Source organism: Caretta caretta, chromosome 9 (assembly GCF_965140235.1).
Source record: "Caretta caretta isolate rCarCar2 chromosome 9, rCarCar1.hap1, whole genome shotgun sequence".
In the NCBI taxonomy this organism is placed as follows: Eukaryota; Metazoa; Chordata; order Testudines; family Cheloniidae; genus Caretta; species Caretta caretta.
Window position 1 is genome coordinate 61,686,011 of NC_134214.1, and position 16,662 is coordinate 61,702,672.

A 16,662-nucleotide genomic window follows, 5' to 3' on the forward strand; every position below is an offset into this window, starting at 1 on the left:
TTCGATCTACGTTAGTAGGACGCCCCCCTGGTTTAGGTGGGGATAAGCAATAAAAAGAGAACAGAAAAACAGGTGAAATGTGTGTAATGGAGTGTAAGGAAGTCTAACAAAGTTTTGATTTTTCCCATGATGACTACTTGGATGCTTTTTTTGAAATATCAAATATCAGTTTTTTTCAAAAATTTCTCATTTTTTTTGGTGCCCGCTGGTGCCCTAAGCATGTGCTTAGTCTGCCTATTGGGTAATCCAGCCCTGCATGAGTCAGACATGCTAGATACTGCACCCTAGTTCCCCAAGAACACAGAGCTGACTCGTATCAGAAGCTATTCTGGGAAGCACATACATACCAAGCAAATTATTTTAAAACTGTCTATAAATCCTAGAGGTAGCTTTACGTGCTCTGTCCGTTTACTAGCCAGAGTGGGCATTCAGAGGAAAGTTGAGAGAGCGTGAACGTGAGCTTGCTATAGTGCTATATTGGCAACAGGAACAAACATTCTATGCTGCAGAATGCTCAGCAGTGTGGATAGGCTGTTGTCAGGGCAATGGAGGATGCGGTGGGGAATGGTATCCCAAGGGAGAGGCAGAGACATAATTTTTTTAATATTTCAATTAGGGCTGTCAGTTGCAGTTAACTCACACGACTAACTAAAAAAAATTAAGCACGATTAAAAAAATTAATCACAGTTTTAATCACACTGTTAAACAATAGAATACCCATTGAAATTTATTAAATGTTTTGGACGTTTTTCTTCATTTTCATATTTATTGTATTCTGTGTTGTTGAAATCACTGTATATTATTTTTGATTACAAATATTTGCACAGTAAAAATTATAAACAAAAGAAATAGTATTTTTCAGTTCACCTCATACAAGTACTGTAGTGCAGTCTTTGTCATGAAAATGTAACTTACAAATGTAGATTTTTTTGTTACATAACTGCACTCAAAAACAAAACAATGTAAAACTTCAGAGCCTACAAGTCCACTCAGTCCTACTTCTTGTTCAGCCAATCGCTAAAACAAGTTTGTTTACATTTACAGGAGATAACGCTGCCCTCTTCTTATTTATGGTGTCTCCAGAAAGTGAGAACAGGCTATTTGCATAGCACTTTTGTAGCGGCATTGCAAGGTATTTATGTGGCAGATATGTTAAACATTTGTATGCCCCTTCATGCTTTGGTCACCATCCAGAGGACATGCTTCCATGCTGATGACACTCGTTAAAAAAATGTGTTGATTAAATTTGTGACTGAACTCCTTGGGGGATAATTGTATGTCCCCGCATTCGGCCCTATATTTCATGTTATAGCAGTCTCAGATGATGACCCAGCACACGTTCATTTTAAGAACACTTTCACTGCAGATTTCACAAAAGCAAAGAAGGTACCAATGTGAGATTTCTAAATAGCTACAGGACTCGACCCAAGGTTTAAGAATCTGAAGTGCCTTCCAAAATCTGAGAGGGACAAGGTGTAGAGCAGGCATTCAGAAGTCTTAAAAGAGCAACACTTAGATGCGGAAACTACAGAACCCGAGCCACCAAAAAAGAAAATCAGCTTTCTGCTGGTGGCATCTGACTCAGATAATGAAAATGAACATGCATCAGTCCGCACTGTTTTGGATTGTTATTGAGCAGACCCCATCATCAGCATGGACGCATGTTCCCTGGAATGGTGGTTGAAGCATGAAGGGATATATGAATCTTTAGCGCATCTAGTACGTAAATATCTTGCGACGCCGGCTACAACAGTGTCGTGCGAATGCCTGTTCTCACTTTCAGGTGACATAAACAAGAAGCAGGCAGCATTATCTCCTGCAAATGTAAACAAACTTGTTTGTCTGAGTGATTGGCTGAACAAGAAGTAGGACTGAGTGGACTTGCAGGGTGTAAAATTTTACCTTTTATTTTTGAATACAGTTATTTTTGTACATTATTCTACATTTGTAAGTTCAACTTTCATGATGAAGAGATTGCACCACAGTACTTGTATTAGGTGAATTGAAAAATACTATTTTTTTTGCTTTTTTTTACAGTGCAAATACTTGTAATCAAAAATAAACATAAAGTGAGCACTGTATACTTTGTATTCTGTGCTGTAATTGAAATCAATATATTTTAAAATGTAGAAAACATCAAAAATATTTAAATAAATGGTATTCTGTTATTGTTTAACAGTGAGATTAATTGCACGATTAATCACAATTAATTTTTTTAATCACATGATTAATTACAATTAATTTTTTAAATTGCTCAACAGCCCTAATTTTAAGTGAAGATTTATTTAATTTCATATTGGCCCGGTCTGAAGGCATAAAGGGGTCAAAGATCCCTTGAATCACCACGCCTAGATTACTTGGTAAAGCAAGCGTCTCTCTGTTCCTGCTATAGTTGACTGTATGTCTCTGTTGGTCCATGATATTAGAGGCATTATTGTCTTGAAAACCACATGGAGGTGCCATTGGGCATACCGTAGGGGGGATTGTAGATATACTCAGGATTATGCTGCAGAGTATATCTCTGGTGTGTCCCTCTGCTGCTTGGTGTTTGGAAATACTGCATGGGGTAACTGGAATAAAAAGTCATTTCAAACTGAAAAATGAAACGTTTACCTTTTTTTTTCCCCAAAATGACCTGAATTCACAAAACCTTTCAGTGTTGCTGAATCTGTATTTTTTGCCAAAAAAGAGTTGTGTGTGAAACTTTTTATCCAGCTCTAGTTGTGTGCCTTTCATGTTGTCTGGAAGCAGGGAGAGCTCTAACCAATTATCTGAATGAGGTGAGGGTCTGTTCAAGACAGTGGCTGGATTGTGATGTCTTCTATCTCCACATCTAGTTCAAAAATAGTTTCTAATGTGTAGCTAGTTCTGTGGGTTGGACTGGAAATGACATATGAAAAGCCTAGGAGGCAAGAGAGGCGAAGAGCTTTTGGGCTTTTCCATTAGAGCACTTGTTGATGTGTATGTTGAAGTCCTCAAGACATGGATACCTTTGCCATCATTGCTGACAGCTTTGTTCTAAACCCCTACATCTATGGAGATCTGTAGGTGACTAAAAAATCTTTGTTGGCTTTGGTTCTGGTTTCCACTGCTAGATGTAGGACCTGAAAAGTCCTAGTATTTCTTGAAGTTTATTTGCTTTTGAAACTGGTATAGAAGATCCCATGCTGTGTTGACAAAGTGTACAGATAAATGCAGTCCTGGAACTTGGCATTTTCTTGTCTTGAGGGAGTGTGACATTCACCCAGCCTCAGTCCCCTTTTAAGGTAGTTTTTGTTTATGGCTATTGTGACGTTACAGCCCATAGTCTTCATAGAAATATGGTTATGATAGGAATATGGCATAACTAAGATATACTTTATGCAAGGTGGCTCATGTAAGATATCATTGGAAAGGTTATGATTTACTGAATGTGATTATCAAATTGGTATGCATGTATCATTTCTGTATCTAAAGTTAGGAATATTGACTATGTAACAATTACCGCTGTGTGTGTATTTGGGAGACACACACCAGACAACCGGTCATCACAGCCTTGATGGGCCATTAGGCAGAAACAATAAGATTGTGAATATGCTAATCTTTCCTTCTGTCCTGGGACATAGCTGTGACACTATTAAGTCAAAAAGAAAAGGAGTACTTGTGGCACCTTAGAGACTAACCAATTTATTTGAGCATAAGCTTTCGTGAGCTACAGCATGAAGTGAGCTGTAGCTCACGAAAGCTTATGCTCAAATAAATTGGTTAGTCTCTAAGGTGCCACAAGTACTCCTTTTCTTTTTGCGAATACAGACTAACACGGCTGTTACTCTGAAACCTGTCATTTTGTAACCTGTTTCTTTAGTGAATCAAGCTTAGTTTGTGTGTTTTGTTTTATTTGCTTAGTAACCTGCTTTGTTCTGTTTGCTGTCCCTTATATTCACTTAAAATCTGCCTTTTATTGTTAATAAATTTGTTTTGTTTATTATTAAACCTACTTTGTGCAATCCATATCGGGGGGGGGGGGAGAAGAAGCTGTGCATATCTCTTTTCACATTGAGGGAGAGGGTGAATTTTTATGAGCTTGCGCTGTGCAGATCTTTCTATACAGCGCAAGACAATATACCATTGGGTCTGCTCTCCGAGGTCAGCACCTGAGTGCTGGAGCAAGTCCCTCAAGCGGAGTTTTCCCAGAGCTGATCTCAGTGTCTGTGTCTTTCTCCAGTTGGACGTGGCCCTGCCGGTGTGTGTATGTGTGTGCTAGAGGAGGCTTAAGAGCCTGGCTTTGCAAGACAGGGTAAAGGAGACCCAGGCTGGCTGAACAGGCGGGCTCAGTGGTATCCCAGTACATCAGGCGTCACCTTAAAGGGAGGCAACCCGTCACAGCTATATACAATTTTTTGTAGCTCTGCAAATATTTTAGATGTGTAGATGAGTTTCAATAAACACTAAGGCTTGACCATTCCTCCTTTCTTCTTTCAGTCTGAAGAGGTGGTGTTCAGTAGAATTTGTTTTTTGGTTTTTTTTAATATCTATACTGGAGCTTTTTTAAAATGATCACTTTGAGGGAAATTAGATATTCTACTGGAATGTGAACTTTTTCAGAACAAAAGGAGTGCTGTGTTCTCTGGCACTCGTAATTGTGTCCAAGGCATTACCAGTGCTGAGCTGCTCTCTGTGCTAAAGCAGCAGCTTGCAAGGCATGCATGTTGTGAAGTTCAGATGTGTCAGCTGCATGCCACTTTTCAAGTCACTAAAGTTTGAAATCCCTCACACATGAACATGCTGCTAATTGCTTCTCTACCTGCTCTTCAATCTTCCCCCCCATTCAAGAGTCAGCCTACAAGTGTCAGTCACTGGAGACTGATAGCAACACATGCAGCAGTGGCAACAATTCATAAAAGCCAGTTCAATCCCTCACCCTCGCGATTCCTGGATTTTCCCCTGCTGCCTTTTGTGTAAGTGTAGTGTCAGTTGTACTAGCGTTAGGATCCTTCATTTGCTCTGGTTGCTGTAGGTCAGCTCCATACAAGTAACTGAGCTGAACAAGAGCATCCTACGTGTGCTGAACTGTTGTGATCTTTTTTTCTTTTATTGTGGAGTTGGGAGTGGCAGGGTAACTGTAGGATCTGTTGAGGAATTTTGCCAGCAGCATCCTGCAATGTTTTTGGTACAGTATACAGGTACAGTATATACTTTGCTCTCTTTCCCCCCCGAAAATACATTTCCCTGTGGTATCACCAGGTGATCATTGTTAGAGGGTTATATTGGCTTGATAGTGGCAGTCATGTTTTATGCAAACCTTAACTACAGTGGGTCTAGTAGTTTTCTATGTATTTTGAACTGATAATCCTGATTCCCCAATTGTGCATGAATTTCTTGCCTTGAATTGCACACGTCTAAGGTCTGCTACTACTATTAGGTTATCATCTGGGGAGCTTGCATTGAAAAGCAATTTTCAAGCATTTGGCATTTTTCTGTTCCCCTCCCATGTTTCTTCACTCTACATTTTCTAATTTATTGCAGTAGATTTGGAATGCACCTTTGAATGGGGACTTAAAGTGAATTCAGAATAGCAACTTCTAAACATTTTCCTATCTATTCCATTTTGAAATGAGTGGCATTTAAACAGAGAAATATCACGTAATTTCTTCCTCTACAGCTACTGGCAGAAATAAAAAAAGAAAGAAATTGCTAGCAAAATGTTTACAGAGAAGCAGAACATCTTTTGGCATCAAGTTATTTCATGGAATAGACTTAAGAGAAACCAATTAAATATCACAGAATGTCGCCTTTGTGTAATACCATAATTATTCAAGATTTCCTTGACATTTCTAAACACAGACATTGTTGCATTGTTAGAAATAAGTGTGATGCCAGAACAAAGACTAGAAGGCTTATAGTTCAGGATGGTGAATATTGCTCAATGTTGGGGGAAAAAAAATTATGGTAAGGCCTGGGCTAGTTCATCCACCCCCTCCATCACAGCATGCAGTATCATTCCTTCTACAGGGTATTTCTTTTGTAAGTTGGTGTTCAAATAAATGACGTTGATAAGAGTAAAAGAAGTGAAGAATAGGACCCATTTCTGTTTTCACTGAGTGACAGTCAGATGGTATTTAGACTTGAATATGTGCATTGATTTTTCTCTCTCTGCTAAGTGGATATCGGGGAGATGAAGTGTAGGGATCTGAGTCACAGTGTTTCAAGATTACTGTTACAGAGCAATACAGTAAATCAGCTCTCTAGTCCAGCAGCTGGTGAATTGAATTGTGTTCAGTTAGAACAATAGACTTGTATACAGTTTCTGGGCATCCAGCTGATTGAAATTTACAGCAAAAGCTTCGGTCTCTTTTTTGCATTGGTTAGCTTGTTTCATTAAAGACACTTAAAACTTTTGCCAGCATAGCTATGTCTGTTAGGAGTGAAAAAAATCACACCCCTAACAGACATAATTATGTCCACAAAAGCTCTAGCATAGTTGCTGTTATATTGGCAAGAAAAGTACTTTTTCTAGTATAGCTTATTTTGTTTGGGGAATTGGTGTAAGTTATACCAGCAAAAGACCTTTTCGCTAGTATAAATAACATCTCCACTAGCGGGTATTTGGTGGTTTAGCTCAGTGGTTCTCAACCTTTCCAGACTACTCTACCCCTTTCAGGAGTCTGATTTGTCTTGCGTACGCCCAGGTTTCACCTTACTTAAAATCTACTTGCTTACAAAACAAGACATAAATATACAAAAGTGTCACAGCACGCTATTACTGAAAAATTGCTTATTCTCATTTTTACCATATAATTATAAAATAAATCAATTGGAATATAAATATTGTACTTACATTTCAGTGTATAGTATATAGAGCGGTATAAACAAGTAATTGTATGAAATTTTAGTTTGTACTGACTTCGCTCATGCTTTTTCTGTAGTCTTTTGTAAAACTAGGCAAATATTTAGATGATTTGATATACCCCCAGAAGACCTCTGCGTACCCCCAGGGGTACGTGTACCTCTGATTGAGAACCATTGGTTTAGCTATACCAGCAAAGCCTTTCCAATGGAGACTAGGCCTAAGTAACTGTTGGAGATCTGCTTGCCTTATGGTTTCAATGTCTTATTGAATAATTTTTATCCAGAAGAGCCAGGTGCACATCCCTGAAAGAAAGGCTTCTGTGTTTTCTGTAGTCGTGACTATATCAAAGCAGTATATTTTCTACTGGGATTTTACAAAAGAAAAAATAAATAGGAAGATGCAGAGCATAATACAAAATATGCAAAGTGTTTTTCGTAGAAATAGGATCATTTCTTACTTTACTGAATAATACAAATAAGACTGACTTGAGTTCTCACACTATGGTTACTATATATCTTACCAAAAGAACTTTTTCTTGGCCATGCAGTGCCTTGAAGAATGTAGCAGACACTTACTATAGTCATCATTTCAGGAGATGCGTTAAATAATGAACAAAACCAAAACTCCAGAGCTTTTAGGTTTAAAACATCTCATTTCCAGTAAAGAACTACAATTCCTTGTTATTCTAGCGTCATGCTAATCAGTGAGAGCCAAACTTGTTTAAATAAACCTTTAAGAAGCAGTGCAGCTGGTGCTTTAACAATGAGCTAAATCAGTAGTTCTCAACCATTATTGTTGGAATCCTGCTGATAGATTGACAGATTCTCCCCCCGTCCCGTAGTCCTATGTCATGAAATGGTGCAGATTTGCTACTTTCTCTATTCCACTTTCTATGATTGGATGGTTTTTCAGAAGGATCTGCTCTAGGAATTATTCTGGGGAAATTCTATGGTCTGTGCTATACAGGTCATCAGACTAATGGTCCAGTAGAATCTGTGACTTCAATAGAGTTTCCCCTTACTCAGAATGGCTGCCAGTTCCTATATGGGATTGAAGTTTCTGATTGCCACTGCCTCACTACTTTCAGAGTGTTAGCCGTGTTAGTCTGTATCAGCAAAAAGAATGAGGAGTACTTGTGGCACCTTAGAGATTAACAGATTTATTTGGGCATAAGCTTTCGCGGGCTAAAACCCACTTCATCGGATGCCTGCAGTGGAAGTTACAATAACAAGATATATATATATATATATATACACAGAGAACATGAAAAAATGGGTGTTGCCATACCGGCTATAATGAGACTAATCAATTAAAGTGGGCTATTATCAGCAGGAGAAAAAACATCTTTGAAACTGGGCCATCCAGCTGTTGAAAATGGGCCATCCTGATGATCACTACAAAAGTTTTTTTTCTTTTGGGTTGGTAGATTACCTATGCTGACAGGAGAACCCCTCCCATTGACAAAGGTAGTGTCCACACTGATGTGCTACAGCAACGCAGCTGTAGCTGTGCCAGTGTAGCATTTCAGGGGTAGACAAACCCTGAGACTGAGACCCCCATCGTGCTAAGCACTGTACAAACCTTGAGTAAGCCCCTGCCTGGAAGAGTTTACAGTGTAAATAGACAAAGGATTGAAGGAGAAAGGGATATAAATACAAACAAAATGAGTAATGTGATAGTTGGGAAATATGATGTTAATACCATTTTTGTTTAGTGTTTTTCTTTTAACAACCTGGGTGGGCGGCTTTAGATTAAGATTTTTCACAATAAACTGTTTTAAAGATTGCTATTTCCCTGTAACTAAATAAAGAGAACTGGAATTCTGTCATGTGCTGCTATAAAGTTAATAACTTGTCTTTTATAAATTCAACATGGAATAAAATTCTTTGTCATTACAAAACAAAATTATTTCATTGTTAACACCAAAAAGTTTATTTAGAGCTTCAATACTAACCAAGTTCATATTTGTGGTAATGTTTTTATACACAGCCTCGAAAATGTTGTTGTTAATGCATCAATATTCATGTCATAATGCAACATTTTAAACGTAATTCACAGATTACAAGAGTTTCATCTGTATTGACTCAGGGTGCTTTCAAGGCTTTCAACATTAAAATGCTTAAAAAAGAAAGATCATCTCTGAAGCCAGACCTGTTCCCATGCAGTTTCAAAACTTCTAGTGTACCCAGCTGAATGAAAAAGACAGTCCTCCAACAGCAGCCAAAGAAGCTGTAGCAGTCAACAGCGAGATGCAATTTCCATGTGTTGTCACTTGGCTTGCATGTGTGTGCGTATGCCGATAGCTGGTATAGCAGACATTGATAATGCTGCCTAGTGTAGTTGAGTGCTGATGGCTGGAACGTTGTTGCCTTAGTAACTCTGTTCAGGCTGCTCAGTGCTTCTGTTTTTGCTTATTATTAGCAGCAGATAAGGCAGCCTGCTTGTTCAACAGACTTTGATATTACTTAGAAAGAAAGACCACAGGCATTGTTTAGTGACAAAGGCACTCGGCCAGGTTTATTGCTAACACCCTAGCTCTGTGATAGCTGGCTCCATGGTTACAGGTATGCTAACACAAGAGCCCCATGGCAAAGAACAGCTCAATCAGCAGCTGGAATTTCTGCTGTCTCAGTGGCTGAATCAAGGGTTATAGCGAAGTACCCTGCCATTTATAGGCTAAGGCAAACAACTAGAATACACAACTTACCTTACGTATTTCATAACATCTGTTTGTTTCCTCTCCTTGTTCCTGATATCTTGGACAAAAAAAACCCAATTCATTATTTTGTTAAACTATTTTCTTTGGTACTAAATTGGGATGTATCTGTACTAGCTGGAATATATTTACATAAATATCTAGTGCCTGGTACATTAGCAACAGCGTTGCCAAGTTCATGTACTGGAGAGTGAACTTACAAGCGTCTGCTTGAATACATGGCCTGATTTTGGTTCACCACATCTGATTCAGGCCTTAAATCTTGCGCCAGGCTCTGTCTGCTACACCATGATCAACGTCCTTCTTTGAGCAATGCTCCCTATGTGTATTCCACATGTTAGTGTGCATGTGTGCCAAGCACCCGAATTCAGAAGTTTCTTTCCCAGTAGCGTCTGTTGACCCACACATGCACAGTACGTCTCCTTGTGCGCCTGACTGATGGTATAACGGCCAGTGTGGGTCGACGCCACTCCAGTTCCCTCATACTGCCGCATGGCCTGAGTCTGAGCCCCTGTTGGCCCTTCACTCTTATCCAGAGAAGAGAGTTACCTTTATTGTAAATAGTTTAGACTTAGCTTATGCTGTATAGCTTATTTGGGATAGTTAATATAGTTGATATAGTGATTATAGTTGTAGCATAGTCTGTAGTTTAGTAAGACCTCTCCCCAGTCGGGGGACTCGATCCCTCATCACTGCTCAGGATCCTTGGCTTCAAGAGCTTTGTCTCCTGCCCTCATTACTTTTCCACTGGTGACAAGCATCAATGGTGCCTCCACTGCCCGGGAGAAGCACACATCTCGGCGAAGTGTATCATCTACCCTGAGTGGGGGTCCAGGACAAAATGCGTACAGAATGGGGGACTCTATGCTGGGAAATGGTGGCTCTGAAAAAGACTTGGGAGGTCAGTGGATAATCAGCCGAACTTGAGTTCCCAGTGAGACATTCTGGCCAGTAGGCCTAATGCAATCATAGGATGCACAAACAGGAGTAGATAGAGTAAATATCTCTGTATTTGGCATTGGTGCGACCACTGTTGGAAGACTGTATCCAGTTCTAGTGTCTACAGAAAGTTGACAAATTGCAGAGGGTTCAGAGAAGAGCCACGAGAATGATTAAAGGATTGGAAAACATGACTTCTAGTGATAGACTCAAGGAACTCAACCTATTTAGCTTAACAAAGAAAAAATTAAGAGGTGACAATCAGTTTATAAGTACCTACATGGGGAACAAATATTTGAGAATGAGCTCTTCTGTACAGCAGACAAAGGCTGGAAATGTTACAACTAGACACATTCTACATGGAAATAAAACCACAAATTTTCAAGTGTGGGTAATTAACCGTTGAAATAGGGTTAGTTGGATTGGGTTGTGGTGGATTCTCCATCACTGCCTGGTGCACATTATCTAGATGGTGATCCAAACCAGCGGCGTCAGTACTGGGAGAAAGGGGGGCAAGGGGCCATGGTTCTCCCACTATTGAAAGTGGACAGGCCGGGCCTGGCCAATCCACTTTTCACCACTGGCCCTTCCCTTCCTCTTACCCCTGAGGCCTGGCCCTGGCCAGGTTGGAAGCTGGAGCCCGGCCTGGGGAACCTGGGCAGCTGTGGGGAGCTGTGGACTGTCCACATGCCTGGGGTGGAGGGGCCCGAGAGCAGCCCCTGGTCTGTGTCCCCACCCCCCAGACCTCCCACTCAACAGCTGCCTGGATGGCTGTTACCATGGCCTGGCTGCAGCGCTTTGGTCTCCAAGACCCCATCCCCAGGCCAAACTGGAGCCAGGATAAGAGTCATGTGGGCAGCTGTGGGGAGCCGCCGACCCTCCATCTGCCCTGAGTGGGGGTCCAGGACACAGGCTGGGGGCTGCTCTTGGGGAGCCCCGCCCATTCTAGGCAGGGGGAGGGGCCCAGGCTCCTTGGCTCCGGCTTGGCCTTGGGCGGGATAGGAAGGGCAGGGTCAGGGCCACAGAGGGGCAGGGCCTTGTTCCCCACCCACTTTTAGGAAGAAACCATCATTCCTGGTGCAAACATGGGAGGATATTCTGTACAAAAGCTCCCACCAATGTAAAATTGGAGCTGCCCCATGTTAGAGCAGTGCTGGGAGTTTTTAGTGCAGGTGCCACGAGGAAAGCAGACTTCTGAAAAGAATTCCAGCCCATCATTAGAGGCAGAGAGGTTGAGTTGTTTTGAAGTAAAATGTTCTGTCTCATTGCAAGCTCCATTTGCCATTTTCACACAGACACTGGAAAATATTTGTTTTGCATTTGGTCACCATATTTCATAGGTGAAAAATTGCTGTGCAGGGTGGGAACTCTGTCTTCCTCTGTGTTGTACAGCATCTAGGACAGTGGGGTCCCAATCCTGACTGGAGCTTCTGAATGCTACTGCATAGTTATTTTCTTAGTTAGCTGTAGTTTTTGTGCACTAAACCAAAGATCATCCCTCTTCTGCACAAGGAAATGGCCCTGCTTCCTTCAGCCCAGAGTTTGTAAATCATTTGCATTTATATATAACATATTATTGCTTGTGAACTTCATGACCTGTCAAAGCTCAGGTATTTATAATGAGGTTTCAGACATTTATGTGGTGATATTTAATGCTCACAATAGGAATATCAGAGCTCAACCTTATAGGCTTTTTAAGTGTGTGTTGAAATCAAACACTCGTTCTACGCAATAGGGGCTGAAATAGTAGCCAGCCACCTGTTCAGACCATGCATGGTTTAGCTTGGAATCCTTGCCAAGATTCCAGTCACATGTAAACACTTGTAAATGAAGAAGTTGGAATACAGCATAGCAGAAAGCGGTGAGGGAAGATAAACTCCACTGTGCTCCATGATGAACTCCATTGTGAACAGTCTCATGCTGTTCCTAGCAGTTTTTGCTCTGCTGTATCACATTGCCCCTTAGACTCTTGTTGTTTAGCTGTGTGATAAGTGCATTACTGAGTACCGCTTACAAAGCTCTCAAACTCAGAGACTAGTGTTGCTTCATGTAGTGGAATTTCAGTTGAGAGGCCTCTGCATAGTCCAACTTGTTGGACAAGCTTCCAGAACCATCTGGTGAGTCCTAGCCATTGGGGCCACTCTCCTTTCCTTGCCTCCCTGCTCATGGAAGGTTCCACAGGTACACAAGGGGGAGTGAAAGCCCTTGACTCTGAGCCACTTGCCAAAGTGTTTATGGTCTTCAAGTGTCTCTAGGTTGAGAGAATCTAGTATTGAGGTCCTGGCACTGTCTTCTCTGGAGAGCTTTTTACCAAAGTGGTTCTGTGCCCAGAGGGAGCAGCACTGATGTCCGTACCTCCAGGTTGATGGAGTCCAGTACGGAGAATCTGGCATCCATTGTCTTTTGAGAACCACTTGCCAAATGGTTCTGTGGCTCTGCTGCCGCCCCGTCTCACCACTGTTGTCTCTGTCGCTGCCTCATTTGCTGCTGCTCACACTGCTCTCACAGCCGCTGCTTGCTGTTCGCTGATGTCCTTGCCTCTTGATGCAATGCTGTGTTCTGAGATTCCATCCGTTAGCCCAGTTCTTAGAGGTTCACTGGCTAGTGAGGAACCCAACTGGTTCTGTATGCTGTGTACTGTCACTGCAGTACTATCCACACATCAAGTGTAAGGTTCAGCCCCTAGATCGCTCATCTGTGATTTCAGCTCTCATGATCACTGAACAGAAATGAGGACTCTAAATTGAGTCTGGTCTGATCAGATATGTCCTTAAACACTGGATGGGGAGGGTCAAATGGCGTCTAGAACACTTTAAATAGAGTTCAAGACTAACATGAATTTTAACCCAAAACAGCCTAAATTGATCACTTTGTCAAAGCAGATCTCTGCTGATCACCTAGGCCAGCATTTTCCCAAACCGTGGGTCACAACCTCAAGTGGGGTCACACCATCAGCAGAGGTGGTGCAGTGATCCCAAATGTGTGGAGTATGCCATTTTGCTCCGTGCATGTGTGCAAGTCAGCATTCATGGAGGACATCATTTGGCGATACATGATGGTGTCCTCTACACAGCAGGACATCACACACCATGTCTATGAGATCATACTGTGCAGAGGATACCATTTTATAGAGCAAAATGGCATCCTCCATGCTGTCTGGGGTCATGGGAAGAAATAATGAATTAAAATGGGGTCATGCCAGTAAGTAGCAGGGGAGCTTCTGAACTGAGTAAAGTGTGTCTATGCAAATATAGTCAGTTCCTTATATCTGTTCCCCCAGTTCATCAACAGGGCAGGGTAGGGTGACCAGATGTCCCTATTTTTGGGTCTTTTTCTTATATAAGCTCCTATTACCGCCTACCCCCTGTCCTGATTTTTCACACTCGCTGTCTGGTCACCCTAGAGCAGGGAGGGGGAGCTCATTCAACCCTGGCTTGCAGTGACAGCTATCAGACAAATCCCTGGAGAACGGAGTGAGGGAAAGAATCCTGCACTAGTCCCTCAGGGCATGCGGTATATGGTATCTGATGTGTCTTTTCTTCTCTAATTTCTGTGATACTGTATGAAGATCATGAAAATCTGAAAATATTTGCCTAACGAATTATTTCTCTTTTACAGGATTAAACCAGCTGCCTTTTGATCCTGCCACTAACAACGGACCTCTGCAGTTTACCAACACCACTGGCCCTCTGGTTTCTGAAAGTGCAGTTGAGAATGGAGGGGAATCAAGCAAGAAGAGAAAGAGAACAAACATTCCTGCAAGTGAGCCAGACAGAAACACTATGTGTTTAGCTGGGGAAGAGAAGCTGAGGGAAACGACCGAGGCTTCTGCTTAAAATGGCAAAGCAAAGTAGCTTTAATCCCTGCTGTGTCAGTAATTCAGAGTTACTGGGAGATCTGTTTCTGTCACTTGTCACTGGATAGCTAGAAATAACTGGAATTACAGCTTGGTACGTGCTCAAGGCTGGATTAGCCAGCAGTGGGTGTTCATTTCTGTTTTGGATCAGATTGGTGTGAAAAATATACATGGACGTGGCTTCCTGTGTATTCCCTTCACTTCTGTATATTGAGGATAGTTGCCATTTATATATAGATATGAGTGTGTCTTCATCTGGCGAAGTGGATGTGCCAGACTCAACACCCTGCATGGTGTTAACAGTTTTGAAATTGTGACTCAAAAATCATGACTCAGGCCCCCCAGAATTATGAGACTGGCTAAAATCATGAGATATTAAAAACAATAAATGTTGAGTGCTTTTCATTTGCTTTCTGGTCTTTGAGCCTTCAGAATTCAGATTTTCAAGCTTTTCTCTGCAACAATGAGGGCTAGAAACTTAAAAAAAAAAAAGAAAGCTGAGATTCTTGTGTAATCTCATGATTCCAGGGCCTGGGGTTTTAACAAAACACCGAATATTATGAGACTCACAGTAAAATTGTGAGTTGGAAATAGTGGGTCTTTTCTCAGCTCTGCAAGCCTGCCGTGTGCTGCTCAGATTGTATGTATCACTATCTGCAGAGTACCCACACTGAATCCCACATGCAGTGATCCTTTTCTTGTAGGCTTGCAACCACAGGGAAGGCAATATTCCTATTCAGCCAGGAAGAATGGAAAGAGACAGCCCATGTTATGAGGAAGACAGAGGGTCGCCAATTCAAAAAGCTTTAAACTACAAGGTCAATTTACTAGCTAATGTCTGTTAGGTTTCTTACTATTTCTTTTTCCAGATATTATTCTCTTTTTCATTCCACCCATATCTATATTATCTTTGCTAAATTTGCATTGATTTCCACTCTAGTTTTCTAAATCATGCAACGTTCTTGCAAGTAGCTGTGGATGGAGTTCAGGCTCCATAGCAGGTTATTAATTGAATTGTGGTAATGTGATTTTTAGATCTTAACAGGGAATATACAGAATATCAGTAATGGTTTATTTTTAGAAATGAAAGTGTGAAAGTAAACTTTATCTTTTTATTTCCTAGATTTGTATAGTTTGAAGGGGAAAAAAAGTCCAAGATCAAACTTAACTAACGTTGAAAAAAGTTTTAGAAAGCACATTTCTCTAGTTTTCTATGACAGTAAAATAGATGGTGAATAGAAATAAATGCAAGATACTTATTTAATTTGTATACCAGTTTTTACTGATGACAGGTTAATAATGAAACTTTACTATTTTCTATGAGAAGTGAAAAGCCATGAAAAATGGAAAAAAAACATAATTGGGAAAACTAAATTCTTATGGAAAATTCTCCTTTGACTTCATATTGACCATTAATTGAAACCTGTCAGAAACTGAGGTAAGACTGCTCAGGCCTAGTGGTCAGAGCAGTGGCAGTCGGGCCTTAGGCTCTGAGCCAGAATTGGGAGTCAGGAGCAAGGTTGGAAGAAGGCAAGAGTAGGGCTGGGAGCTAGGCTGGAGCCAGATCAGGGCTGGAGCAGGACTGGGGACAACACTGGAGCAAGAGCAGGGCTGGAGCAGGCTGAGGCCTGTGGAATCTGTCACCACTGTCAGGCAGAGGAGAGTTGCAAGCCATGAGGTGATGCTGAGCGACTGAGCTGCTGTTTCGCCTGTGAGGTTTATATACCTGGTCTGAGTATCCCCAGACTAGCTCCTGGCTTGTGGATTGGCTGGAGCCTAGTGTAGGAATGACTCTCCCTGCATGTGGCTTGCTCAGGCTCCAGTTCAGGAATGACTCCTCATTCCACAGATCCTAAGAAATAGCCGCTGCTGCTGTTAGGTAGGTAGGAATGTAAAGACGTTCCTTGTGTATAGATGAAGGTAAATGAATCCACTTCTGCGTGAATTTTCCTGTGCCAATAGACGGATAAGGAAATAAGAGAGTTGTTTGACAACTATAAAATAAATAATAAAAGTGAATGTTTGTCTTCTGTTTCTTTTATGTGAAATAACTTTATATCTGGAAAATAAAATAGGAAATCTATTGGTAATTGTATCAATGAGAGAAGAACTATAATAACAGGGTAGTCAATGTGACATTTTAAACAAATATGTACAAGGAGTTTAGAAAATTTCAGTGAAAAACGATGCACATTGCTAGTGTATTCAACAAAGCACATTAAAGAATAAGTTTTACTACACAGGCCTATTCCTGTAGGAGAGGAAAGATTTGAAATTTTGTAGTATGTCAGAATCATACTACTGACATGTCTATGAAATAAA

The 16,662-nt window shown here is 41.1% G+C and overlaps 1 protein-coding gene across 8 annotated transcripts in view; it reads left to right on the forward strand.

Moving 5' to 3' along the window:
* ENOX2 (ecto-NOX disulfide-thiol exchanger 2) overlaps positions 1–16,662 on the forward strand; it is a 134,985-nt gene that overhangs the window by 34,268 nt on the left and 84,055 nt on the right. For 5 of the 8 annotated variants that reach the window (XM_048863436.2, XM_048863434.2, XM_048863435.2 and 2 more), the window contains one exon: positions 14,103–14,246. In XM_048863436.2, coding sequence (XP_048719393.1) covers positions 14,103–14,246 — 144 coding nt within the window. Of the gene's footprint in view, positions 1–14,102; positions 15,159–16,662 lie in introns of all 8 variants that reach the window. The other 3 variants (XM_075132371.1, XM_075132369.1, XM_048863438.2) reach the window with 3 other exon arrangements.